Here is a 12,623-nt window from a genome sequence, read left to right on the forward strand (position 1 = left end):
TGAATTTCCCTGTTTGCCTCAAAAAATGTCTTTTTACAATTGGATTTTTCAAGTTAGGATTGTTTTAGGTATATTGTTTTTAATAATTTATTGGTGTATCTGAGAAGTTTGTAGTCACTTCTACAGAGAGGTCTCTGTTCTTCTGATGACTTCACTGGGTTGTTACTCTCTTTACTGGCGTGCTGTCAAAGTCTAAGCATAAAGTACACAGCAGCCGTGACTGAGGGATGGTGGAGAAGCTCTAGTGGGAGGGGGCTTGGGAGTGAAGAAGGGCCAGTGTCAGGATGGGCTGCACCCAGCCCGGACGAGAGTCTTACACCTGAAATGTGATAGTTCACTGGCACAGAGCTATTCGTGGTTAGTGCCCTGTTTTACATGTGTTACAGATTTTGATAAAACTGAAATGTTGGTGAAAGAATTATACTGTCTCCCTTTCTAGTGTCTTTCTAGAACCTTTTACAGTCATTTATTACTTTCTTTTATTCATACAGCAAGTATTATTGAGTGCCTTCTATGTATAGTTAGGAAGTAAGGTAAAATAAGTGAAATATGTGATATTAGACCTAAGTGATAGGAAGAAGACGAGAGAGAGATGGCATGCTTAGGGGAGTGGGTTCCAGGTTTTAAAGTGTGGCCAGAGACTGTCCTGTTGAGAAGATCATATTCTGAGTAGACACCTGAAGGGGCTGAGGAGCTGAGTTGTGCAAATGGCTAGGCAGAGAGAAGGACAAATTGTAAAAATCTCCCTGCAGGAATCTCCCTGCCAGTTTGGGGCTAGGAAGGAGGCTGGTGTTGTCTCAGAGTAGTGGCCTAAGGAAAGAGGAGTCACAGGTGAGGCCTGGAAGATGGTGAAGGGCATTATAAAGATTTTGGCTTCCAGAGGCACCTGATGGAGGAACCTTTGACAAGTTCTGAACCGAAGAGTGTATCTTCTAATTTTCATTTGATGGGCTCCCTCTGGTGGCTGTGGTGAGAATAGCCTGAAGTGGGCAAGGGCAGAAGTAGACTAGTTGGGAGGCCATTGTAATAATCCAGGTGAGTGGATAGTGGCTTAGACCAGAGTGTTAGCAGCAGAGGTTGGATTCTGGATCTGTTTTGAAGGTAGAACCAGCAGGATTTGTGAACATACTGAACATGGGATGAAAGAGACATGGGAAAGGCTGGAATTTGTAGGATATTCAAAGTTGACAACTGTCACCACTTAACTAAATGTATGTGCATCCTAGTGGTCAGATTTCACTGTGACTGGACTTAGAAGCATCACAGTAGTGATTTCTTAACAAGCAATAAATTTAATGAATAAAAGAAACAGTAAAATAAAAAGACAGTCTTCAGGGTAAAAATTGTAGTGTTCTCAGGTATGTTCCATACTTCACTTAACCTTTCTACGTGCTTTAATTCTAACTCAGTGCTGTTCTGGAATGGTCAGTAGGCATTTTCTATAAAATTCACCCTAAGTATAAGTCTCACTGACCATTCCTATGCCCCAGTCAGCTTCATATATGAATGTCTCAAACTTAAATCTTGCTCTTTTATGGGCTTCCTCTTACCTCCAGAATCTTCCAAATGTAGCATGGTAACTGGTAGGAAATATAATTAACTTTGTTATCCAGAAATATTAACCTATGCAAGGTAGGATATCCCTGCTTTTAAGAGAGAATCTGATTCCTTGGTTTTTGTAATAGAATTCAGTTTTATAATGTATCCATCTGTGTCTAGAGCAGATCAGTTTCCCTTTCATCAGTCACTTGCAGTATCTTCATTCCAGGCTTTCTCCAGAGGAAAAGCACTACCTCAGAAACTTTACAGATGCCTTGCTGATCCTTGGTTGACTAAGGACTGTTTTTCTGTGTTTGAGTTTCTCTGTTTTGTTTTTAAACAGGTTCTCTGATTGAACAGCTCACCACAGAAAACTACGAGTGCATGGTGTGCTGTGAGCTGGTCCGTGTCACCGCCCCAGTGTGGAGCTGTCAGAGCTGTTACCATGTGTTTCATTTGAGCTGCATAAAGAAATGGGCCAGGTCTCCAGCATCTCAGGCAGGTCAGTCATTTCTCTCTTCTGAGTAGTTTTCCTCATCCATTTGGTATGTTCAGGTTTAATTCTCCTTGAGTATTTTATCTGCAGGGAGAGTATGTTGTCCTGAGTACATATTTTGGGTGACCATTATTAAGCTATATATCTTAAACCAGCTAAACATAACACATTAAAATATACTTAAGGTACAACATAATCAGTGGCTTTTACTGAAAATGTTTGTTTTATCCAAATAGCAACTATAGAGAACAGCTTTTTAAAAATTGAGGTATAGTTTATATACAATGTTACGTAACTTTCAGGTGTACAGCATAGCTATTCTCAATTTTTAAAGGTTATATTCCGTTTATAGTTACTATGAAATATTGGCTATATTTCTTGTGTTGTACTGTAGATTCTTGTGTTGTACTATAGATCCTTGTAGCTTATTCATTAGAAAAGATTTCTTGTACAGTTTGCTTTAGAAAATTTATAGAAAGCAATATTTAATTTACTCTTAGGATTTTGAATTTGCTATAGCTTTAACAAATCTTCTCCATAGTATTTTGTGGGCTTTTCCTGAAGTTATAGTAATATTTAGGGATAATCCAAATATTACTAATTATATATGCTTTCTGAACTTTGGCTCTCCTAATTTAAAACATTTGGGTTTTCCTGCATGTACGCAAGTTTTTTGGGGCTTCCCTGGTAGCTCAGCTGGTAAAGAATCACCTGCAATGCAAGAGATCCCAGTTTGATTCCTGGGTTGGGAAGATCCCCTGGAAAAGGGATAGGCTACCCACTCTAGTATTCTTGGGCAGGATAATGCGAGTATTATTAATAATATATGCTTTCTGAACTTTAGTGCTTCTAATTGAAAACATTTGGGTTTCCCTGCATGTACTCAAGTATTTTATCCTACCTTTTTTCCCAAACCAAGGTTCAGATGATTACTTTGCTATTGAAAGTAATAGAACATTCTCCCGCAAAATAAAAAGTCAATTTTATGAAATGCTGGAAATGTTAACTAAGACCATGGTGATAATCATACTGTAATATATAAATGAGTCACATCAATGCGCTGTGCACCTTAAGCTCACACAGTGTTATGTGCTGATTCTATCTCAGTTTTAAAAAGTAGGATGAAATGCATACCTACTTTATTCACAGTATTTGAAGTCCTTATAAATATAAGCCTAAATCCAATATTTAAGCAAAGCATTCAGTATTGTGAATTTGTTTCTTTAAAGTCTGATCCTTAACATGGAAACTACTACCACTGCTTAGGTATCAATGGCTTTCTGTAGATTTAAAATGTTTTAAATTACATGTGCTTTTGTAAGGAATTTATTTTGACTTCCTCTCATTTTTCTTGACAGATGGCCAGAGCGGTTGGAGATGCCCTGCATGTCAGAATGTTTCTGCACATGTTCCTAATACCTATACTTGCTTTTGTGGTGAGTTTGTTTTTTTTTAACATACAGTGATGTGTTTTGCTTTCACTTTGTGCATTGCGCCTTATTTCCCAGCACAGGAGAGGCGGTGTGCTGGGCATGCTTTAGAAGTTACTAACGAGACTTCAGAGCTACAGCGTCTGTAAGACATCACATGCATGTTGTCTGCACACAGCCAGAGTCACAGGCCTTTGTGTTCTTGGCACACTGTTCTGGAGATAGGCCTTCTCATCATGCCCACCAGATCTCCTTGGTCTTCTCTTTAGATCAGAGCTGATCAGATGGCAGAAGTGGGTACAGGTTGCTTCTCACCTCTTAACTGTAACTCACTTTGAAATTCTAGATTTGAATAACATGAATGAAGAGTAGTGTGAAGTGTACTTTATTTAATCCAAGAAATCAGTTATTGGCCTTTATAATAAAGAGAGATTTTCTGTAAGCCAGCATTACAAACTCTGTATCCTTCTGCTCTTCCTCTTTATGGAATACTTCTTCCTGTTTTGGAATAGCTTGGTTCTTCCATGTGTTAGGAAAAACACTTTCTGTGATCCAGATGCTTGTATCTGTTGCTAACATATTTCCTACATGTCTTTTCTCTCTCTCTCCTTCCTGCCTGTCTTTTAATGGCTAGACTTTACCACCTGATGGATAGGGAAGCCTGGTGTGCTGCAGTCCATGGGGTCGCAAAGAGTCAGACACAACTGAGCGACTGAACTGAACTTACCATCTGGCTGTTGATTTCTCAGATTATATTTCTTAACCATTTTTCTCCCTCCTTAAACTACTTCAGTTTTACTTCTGTCCTCATTACCTCTCTGAAACTGTATTCAGAAGTCATCGATGACTCCCTTCCTAACCAAATTCAGGGCTGATTTTATAAATTCTTAAATTTTTTGGCCACTCAGCAGCCCTTTTTACTTTTGACCATTCGCTTCTTGAAATGACTAGCTCTGTTTCTTTTCTGCTTGCCCTCCTTTTTCTGATTAATTTGCTCACATTTTTCTTTTCTTGTTAGTTAACTGCCAGCTTCCACCAAGAGTTGGTCACTGACCATCAACAGTTTTTAACTTCTAGACTCAACCTCTTTGTGAACTCAGCTATCTTCTTTTCTTTAAATCCTCATCCACTGTTTCATTCAAGATCTTACCCCAACCGTCCTCTTCAAAGAAAACCTCTATTTCTCATCTCCACTCCCACTTTGGCCACTCTTATCCAGTTCTGCTGGTCTCATGTTTCATTGTGAAAATCTGAGGCTTAGTAGATACTGAATTAGTATTAGTTGAAGGAATGAATATTCTTGAATGTACTCCCGGAAAGGCAGCAAGAGATCAATTGTAAATTGGACAATTAAGACCAATACCAAGGCTTAATTATTTTAAAGGATTTTTAAACATGAAGCACCATGATGAGATTTAAAATCTTGTTAAAGCCTTCACTGACAAACTGTATATGAGAACCTAAGGAGGTAAAAGAATGTAAGGGTGAAGGTCAAGATGATCTGAGTGACTTTATTGAGAACTTATTAACGTACCAGGCACCATGAAGAAACAGAGGAATGAGACTATTAATTGACTTCCCAGAGGTTAGAGGCTAAGATTTAAGACACAATTAACTTGCTGTTCTACTTGAAGTACAGAGCCTGTGGTTTCTGGCTGGATGATAAAGGGGGCCTTCATGAAGGAGGTGATATTAAAGGGGCTTGGAAATGGGCTTGGAAACTAGGTTTAAAACCAACAAGGCTTAGAGTCTGTTGTGAGGAGTCATCCAGTTATGGAGCCCAGGGTCTATGAAGGTGGAGGAGTAAGAGATGACTGGAAAGGTAGGGGTGACTTCTTCGTGCCAGGCCTAGATGTTGGGACTTCATTTATCAGGCTGTGGGAAGCCACTGAGGACATTAAAGTGATTCTTTATGAAGATCAGTCTGGCGGCAATGAGTAAAGTATTTTGGGACCTAAAGAGTTTGGGGACTTATAATAACTCAGGTGAAGAATGGTGAAAGTCTGGAATGGGTTTTAGAGTGGGACAGAAAGGAAAGAGTGTAAAATTTCAAAGGTAAACAGGAATTAACAACAGTGGGAAAGGAAGGAACCCAAACGTGGCTCCAGAGTTTCACGCTTTTGGAAATGGTGATACCAAGAACAGAAACGGGCAGGTCAAGAGAACCAGGTTTGGTGGAGACAAGTGAATTCAATTTAGAAATGTTGAGTTGGAGGAGTAAGACAACCAGTGAAAGGTGTTCTACAGGAAGTGAGGAATATTTGAAGAAAGATCAGGATTTAGGGATGATAGTCGCACTTGAGAGCAATAGATGAGACACTAGTAGGTGAAAGGGTAATGAGGGAAAAGAAGTCGATAATGCAGAACCCTGGCAGGTGAAGGGGAAAGAACCACCTTTTAGAGTCAGGGAAGGAGGTGGGGCCATTGGAAGATGTAAGAGAAAACCTGGGCACCATGTTGGAGCAAGAAAGCACAGAGTCAGGAAGGTTTTTCTGATAGTGTGGAGATGAGGTTCTGGCCAGTAGAGGAGGAGCAGGAGTTGAGGTGGAGGGAGACGCTGTGGGAGGTATACTGTGCAGGAAAATTGACAAGATTTGGTGATTAAACAGAATATAGAAGAACAAGGAGGATGACTCTAGTTTTTGAGTTTGTGAGACTCTTGACCGTGATGGTGTCACTAATAGAAGCAGGGACCCCTGAAGAGGTTGGGGCCTAAGAAGAAAGATGCCGACTTAGTAGATACATAGGCAGTTTGAAGTGACTGAAACCTCAAGCATGGATGTTCAGCAGACAGACAGACATGTGCGGCTGAAACTGCGGATTCAGGGCAATGTAGAAAACAAAGATTTAGGACTCATTGGCCTTTAGGTGTATTGAACCTCACAGAAATGAACAAGATTTCTGAAAGAGACTGGCAAGAGAGAAAAGCAGAGGCCAAGGATCAGGAATTGGCTTCATTTAGGGTGTAAATTGCCCAAGTGAGAATAAATTCCTCAAGGTCGAGGGGCAGTCCCATGCCTCTCAGTTTTACTCTTCTGCCCATGCACTGAGTTCGTGAAAGAGGCTTACTAAAGATTTTTTGAGTGATTTGATTATAAAACTGTAACCCTTTTATGCCTGTATTACAACTTTAGAATAGGCAAGTTCCTGCTACGCAGGGGAGCCTCCGTTCTTTCCATCACTGCTGCCTCCCCGCCAGTGCTGTCTTCACCTATTTCCTCTCTCTGGTTCTTAAAGTAGATACTCTGCTGTCAATTCAAAGACCCATTTATAGAAGGACTTATTTTAAAGGATTGTTTTTAAAATCTTAGATTAAATTAGTGAAAGTGACATATTCATAAGTAAAAATGACTGGTTTGTCTTTTCCAGGTAATCCCAACTTTATCATACTCAGTAAAGCTTTTGACAAGTAACATTACATTCAACTTTTTATTTGAGGATAATGTGTTTATTGAACTAATGAAAACCTCACTTACGTTTCATACTGTCTGGTTATATTGTGTGATTTCACTGAAGTCTACGGGATAACAGTTGAAATTAATACCAGTAACTCTCTGATCCGATATGTTTTAGGCAAGGTAAAGAATCCTGAATGGAGCAGAAATGAAATTCCACATAGTTGTGGTGAAGTCTGTAGAAAGAAACAGCCTGGCCAGGACTGCCCACATTCCTGTAACCTGTAAGTTGGAACTCTAGACTCCTGGGGATGAGCACTTGCTGTGTGCCAGGTACTCTACAAAAGTTGACTCGCTGAATCCTAACCATAGCCCAGTGATGTGTAGATATTTATCATCTCCATTTTACAGATGAGAAAAGAAATGAACCATAATAAACAGTTGATCAGTTACAAATCAATTTCTACAGACTGACTTCAGATGTAGGTGTAATTCCTGTGTTCATCACTTAACAGTTATGTGATGTTGGACAAATTACTTCTCTGAGCCTCAGTGTCTGAACCTGCAAGGTAATAATGATATGATCAAAACTAGTTGCAGAGTTCTATGAATATTAAATTAACACACTTAAGAGGCTTGGCCCAGAGCCTGGCACATGGTAAGTAGTCAAAAATGGTAACACTTGCTTTTATCACCCAAATCTAAGAGTAATACAGACACCAGAGTGTTGCTTCTGCTGTTATCTAGTTTTCTGTTGCAGGAACAGGAGTTGGTTCAGAGGTCTTGTGATCACCATGTGGGGGTGGTGCTGGGGACCGTCAGTGGGAGAGCTGTTCAGACTGGTCTAAACAGCATGGTCTGCCATCTGCTGAGCAGTCAGCCCCTCCTCTTCCTTTGACTGCTTTCCTAGATCAGAATCCAGAGACTCATCTATTCCTTCCCTCAATTGGCATTTTGAGTAAATTCAGTAAAAAAAAATTAACCCCTGCATGAATTATCTTTCTGAAGCCTTCAATAGAAATGGGCCCCTGTTGTGACTATCAGAGGACACCAACTGTGATGCAGACCAGATGGTCAGTCATTAAAGGAGCATTTTAAAACACAAGTGCCCAGTCTCTGCCTCAGAGCAGTTAAACCAGAATCTCCTGGGGTTGGGTCTAAGCTTTGTAGTATTTTTTGTTTGTTTTTTTAAAAATTTTATTTAATTGAAGGATAATTGCTTTACAATATTGTGTTGGTTTCTGCCATACATCAACATGCATCAGTCATAGGTACACATGTCCCCTCCCTCTTGAACCTCCCTCCCTCCTCCCAACCCATCCGACCCCTCTAGATTGTCACAGAGCACTGGTGTGAGCTCCCTGGGTCATACAGCAAATTCCCGCTGGCTGGCTGTTTCTCTTGTGGTAGTGTATATATTTCCATGTTACCTTCTCTGTTCCACCCTCTCCTTCCCCCTCTGTCCACAAGTCTGGTCTCTGTCTGCATCTCCATTGCTGCCCTCTAAATAGGTTCATCAGTACCATCTTTCTAGATTCCATATATGCATTAATATACAGTATTTGTTTCTCTCTTTCTAACTTCACTCTGTGTAATAGGCTCTAGGGTCATCCATCTCACTGGAACTGACTCACATGCATTCTAAGCATTGTAGTTGTAAAAGCTTTCCCAGTGATTCTAATATGGAGCAGTGTTGTGAACCATTACTCTTTAAGTCCAGGGATTAAGTCCAGGCCTCGAATGTTTGAAATAACCTGGAATCGTCCACACCTGACCAACAGTTTGTCTCTCAGTGTAAAGTTATGTAAATGTCCAGCCATGAAAATAATTTCATCTGAAAGTGTTGAGGCATATCATATGGAATGTAGCTATTGAATAATGATACTCATCCTTAAAGAACCATGCTTAATCTTAGTCTTCTGTGGTTCAGTCTGTCCAAATGGGTCACCTTAGGAGATTGGGCACATGTTTCTAGATTGTTTTCAGTGTTTAAAACTGATTTAGTAATAATTATTACTGATTTAGGAGTTACATTAACAAATCCACTCAGGCACACCTGATGTTTATAGCAAATTCTGGTACCTACTTGATGAATTCAACTCGTCTCTGATTGGCTTGTAACTCCCAAAGGATTGTGATTTGCCATCACGTAGATGCTACCTCCTCCCACCTCCCCTGCCAAGTTCCCAAAATGTTTTAAATAGCGATATTTCTGTGTAATAACCAGGGGTGTCTGCTTTGAAGAGGGTAGTATTTGTTTAAACATATCCATTTTGTTATTTTTTTCCTTTGGTCTCTTTTTATCATAGCTCCTATTTAAAAAAGTTCTGTTCAGAGGCCTGATTCTGACCTACAGCATATCATTGAGCCCAGTCCTTTCCACGAGTTCCTCTCCCCTTTGCTACTCACCAGCAGGCCTCCCCTCACCCTCGCCTTCTTTTCACTGTTTGCGTTGTTAGCCCATCACCTGTTAGCACTTCACTAGCGGATGAGAACATGTCTGTACTTCTCATGGACCTAGCAGATTTGAGGTCTGTTACGCTGAACAGGGAAGCCTGCCGTGCTGCAGTCCATGGGGCCGCAAAGAGTTGGACACAACTGAGTGACTAAACTGAACGGAACTGCACATTGATTGAGTTCTGATCTTCTAAAGGACTCTATTGACCATCCTGAGTGGCCACCTCTTTATCCCTACACACTGCACTAAGTGGGCCGAGACCATATTTAGAAATGCTTTCTTTGACTGGTCAGACCCAAATAAGACCAATATTTTGACCTGGGCTTTTTTCTGGTTAAATATTCTAAAATGGTACTGCTATCAATCCTTTCTATATAAAAAACATTGTTGGTGTCTTTGTTTAAATAGTTCATCAACTTTAGGTAAATACTAAAACATTTCATAGTATGTTTATTTGCTGCCATATTCACAGTCAGGCTCAGTTGGGGCAGCTTTGTTCAGGGTTGGATACATAAATGTGATTTATTCATCAAAACTTTTCTTTTTTAGTCTGTGCCATCCAGGACCTTGCCCACCCTGCCCTGCCTTTATGACTAAAACATGTGAATGTGGACGGACCAGGTAAAGTTAGACTTGTACTCCAAAAGAAGACTTCCGTTTCCACACTGATGGTTTATGTATGAATTTCTAAAATGAAAGATTAGTAGGTAGGTGCAAATAGTATTTATTTACTATCATTAATACATGGTAGGTGTAAATAGTGCTTTTCTGTAAATAGTAAATCCTGTGCTGCCTTAATCCTGTTTTGCACTCTTTTAAGTGATTAAAAAGTTATAAAAAGTGAGATTATCATTTTAAGTGAAATACTGTGGGACTTTTTTCTTAACATCTTCAGTGGATGAAAGAACCAGGAGTTGAACCCCAGCCTGCTAAGGTTCAGCAGGCAAGGATCATTTATCTGTGCCTACCGTAATATCTGGTGTCTAGGGGGTTTTCAGTGAATATTGTTGAAAGAAAGAATAAGTGGCCCCCAGAGCCTGCCCTCTTTTCATTACAGTGCAAGTTATGCTCAATCAGTGAAGGGACCATTGGTAGCTGCATAGCTGTGGAGTGCCTCTGAGGTCCAGTGAAGACCATACAGTGATTCCTGAACCACAAGATGAGATGGAATAGTGCAGATTTTTCAGTGATAAACATAAGTGTTTACTGAACTTACAAGAGTAGCAGTGTAGCCTGAGAGTCACATGCAAGGCCTTCTGGTCAGAAAGCCCAGGTCAGATTTGGGCTCTGCCACTAACTAGTTGTTGACCTGGGCAAGTTGCTGTCTCCTGCTGAGCCTCATTTTTCTTATTTTCTTATGGTAGAAATAATAATGTCTTCCTCAAGGGGTTGATATTAGCTGTGATGCTGAGCACTGGAAACTGACCATCTATGTATGTAACAGTGACTTTTTAAAACAAAATACATAGCTGAAGTGAGAGTAGTGGAATAGAATAGAACTTTTTGTGGGAGAGTAGATTGCAAGCTCTAAACCATTGCCCTGAAAAGAAACCTGAAGACAATTGTGTAAGAGCAGTGGCCTCATATCCTTCTCTGGCTAATAGGTCAGCGAAATCAGGATGTTTATTAGAACAAAGCCAGAATTATTTCCCTTCCTGAATCAAAGTCACATACAGTATGTTCTTAAGTACAATATTAACAGCTGCCGAAAATGCCAGAGTGCAGGGTCCCAGGAGAATGCCATTGTGCTTGCATTCCAGGAATATTCGTTAGAACTACATCTTCCAACTTCTCCACCCAGATCTGTAAGATACTGTGGGAGCTCCAGGCTCTTTACCGTCCTGCATGCTGCTTCAACTCAGAGGAGAAATCACAGTGTAACACATACTTAGGCCCTCAATTCCTCTCTGGCCAGAAAATAGGGGACAGAGAAGCAAAGGAGGAAAAAGAAAAGTGGAGAAAGGAAGAGTAATTGAGGGAGTGATTGGAGGAGGGAAACAGAAGTCGGAGAAATGGGGCCCATCGAGGTTTAGTAGGTTTTGGGGAAGGGTTAGTTTAGCTGTCAAACAGGACCTCAATGTCCAACATTAGGCTGCTGCTGCTGCTGCTAAGTCACTTCAGTCATGCCCGACTCTGTGCGACCCCATAGACAGCAGCCCACCAGGCTAATGCCGTCTTTATGTTTTCTCTTTTTATAGGCACACAGTTCGCTGCGGTCAGGCTGTCTCAGTTCACTGTTCTAACCCTTGTGACAATATTTTGAATTGTGGTCAGCACCACTGTGCTGAGCTGTGCCATGGGGGTCCATGCCAGCCTTGTCGGGTCATATTGAACCAGGGTAAGTGGTGAGCACACCAGCCAGCCCTACTTAGGGACTTTTTTGGAACCTTATTTACAGTTGTATTGATGACATGGATTTTTCTCAAGCCTGTATTCACAAAGACTCTATTAGGTCTGTTATCTTGGGTAGAAAGAACTGGAGATATATGAATGATTGGATGGTTTTCATTATTTTGGTCACATACTAGTATAGGTCATTGTCCTATAGAATTTGGACAGTAGGTTTTTTGAGAACAAATTTGAAAGACCTGATTTTAAGGCTGATAAAGTATTAGTAATAATGACATTGTGGTTATTGGTATAAAGGTAGACTAGTAGATTCTAACAATAGAGTCCAGAAATAGACCTCAGTATATTATAGTCAGTTTATTTCAGCCAAGATATTAAGTTAATTCAGTGGGAAAAGGAGTCTTTTTACAAACGGTCCTAGAACAACTGGATGTTTATATGGGGAAAAAGTGACCCTCAACCCCAGTCTCACTCTTTACACAGACATTAATTCTATATGGATCTTGGACTTAAATGTAAAACCCAGGAACAGTTTCCAGAAGAAACTATAAAAGAATATTTTCATGACTTTGGGATCAGGCAAAGATTTCCTAGAGCAACAAAAAATGTTAAATTGAACTTTATCATATTAAGAAATTTCTGTTCAACAAAAGACAACATTAGGAAAATGAATAGATAAATCACAGATTGTATGCAGAATATTTAAGGTACCCCTTCTAAAGAAAAACAGAAAGATAGTCTCCTACAAATCAACTTGAAGAGGTACTTCACAAAAGAAAATAATTATAAATGGTCAATAAACACATAGAAGATGCTTGACACCTTTGAACACTAGGAAACTGTAAAGTAAAGGCACAGTAAGAGTAGAATAGTATAACCACTTTAAAAAACAGTCTAAGGAATCTCCCCAGTGGCCTAGTGGTTAGGATTCTGCGCTTTCACTGCCGTGGCCCAGG

General features: G+C 40.1%; 1 protein-coding gene across 5 annotated transcripts in view; it reads left to right on the top strand.

Annotated features, from left to right (window-relative positions):
- NFX1 (nuclear transcription factor, X-box binding 1) overlaps positions 1–12,623 on the top strand; it is a 63,646-nt gene that overhangs the window by 11,895 nt on the left and 39,128 nt on the right. For all 5 annotated transcript variants that reach the window (XM_052644611.1, XM_052644612.1, XM_052644613.1 and 2 more), the window contains 5 exons: positions 1,883–2,041; positions 3,394–3,471; positions 7,039–7,144; positions 9,868–9,939; positions 11,517–11,656. In XM_052644611.1, the coding sequence (XP_052500571.1) occupies positions 1,883–2,041; positions 3,394–3,471; positions 7,039–7,144; positions 9,868–9,939; positions 11,517–11,656 (555 nt within the window). The remainder of the gene's footprint in view (positions 1–1,882; positions 2,042–3,393; positions 3,472–7,038; positions 7,145–9,867; positions 9,940–11,516; positions 11,657–12,623) is intronic.

Source organism: Budorcas taxicolor, chromosome 8 (genome assembly GCF_023091745.1).
Source record: "Budorcas taxicolor isolate Tak-1 chromosome 8, Takin1.1, whole genome shotgun sequence".
NCBI lineage: Eukaryota > Metazoa > Chordata > Mammalia > Artiodactyla > Bovidae > Budorcas > Budorcas taxicolor.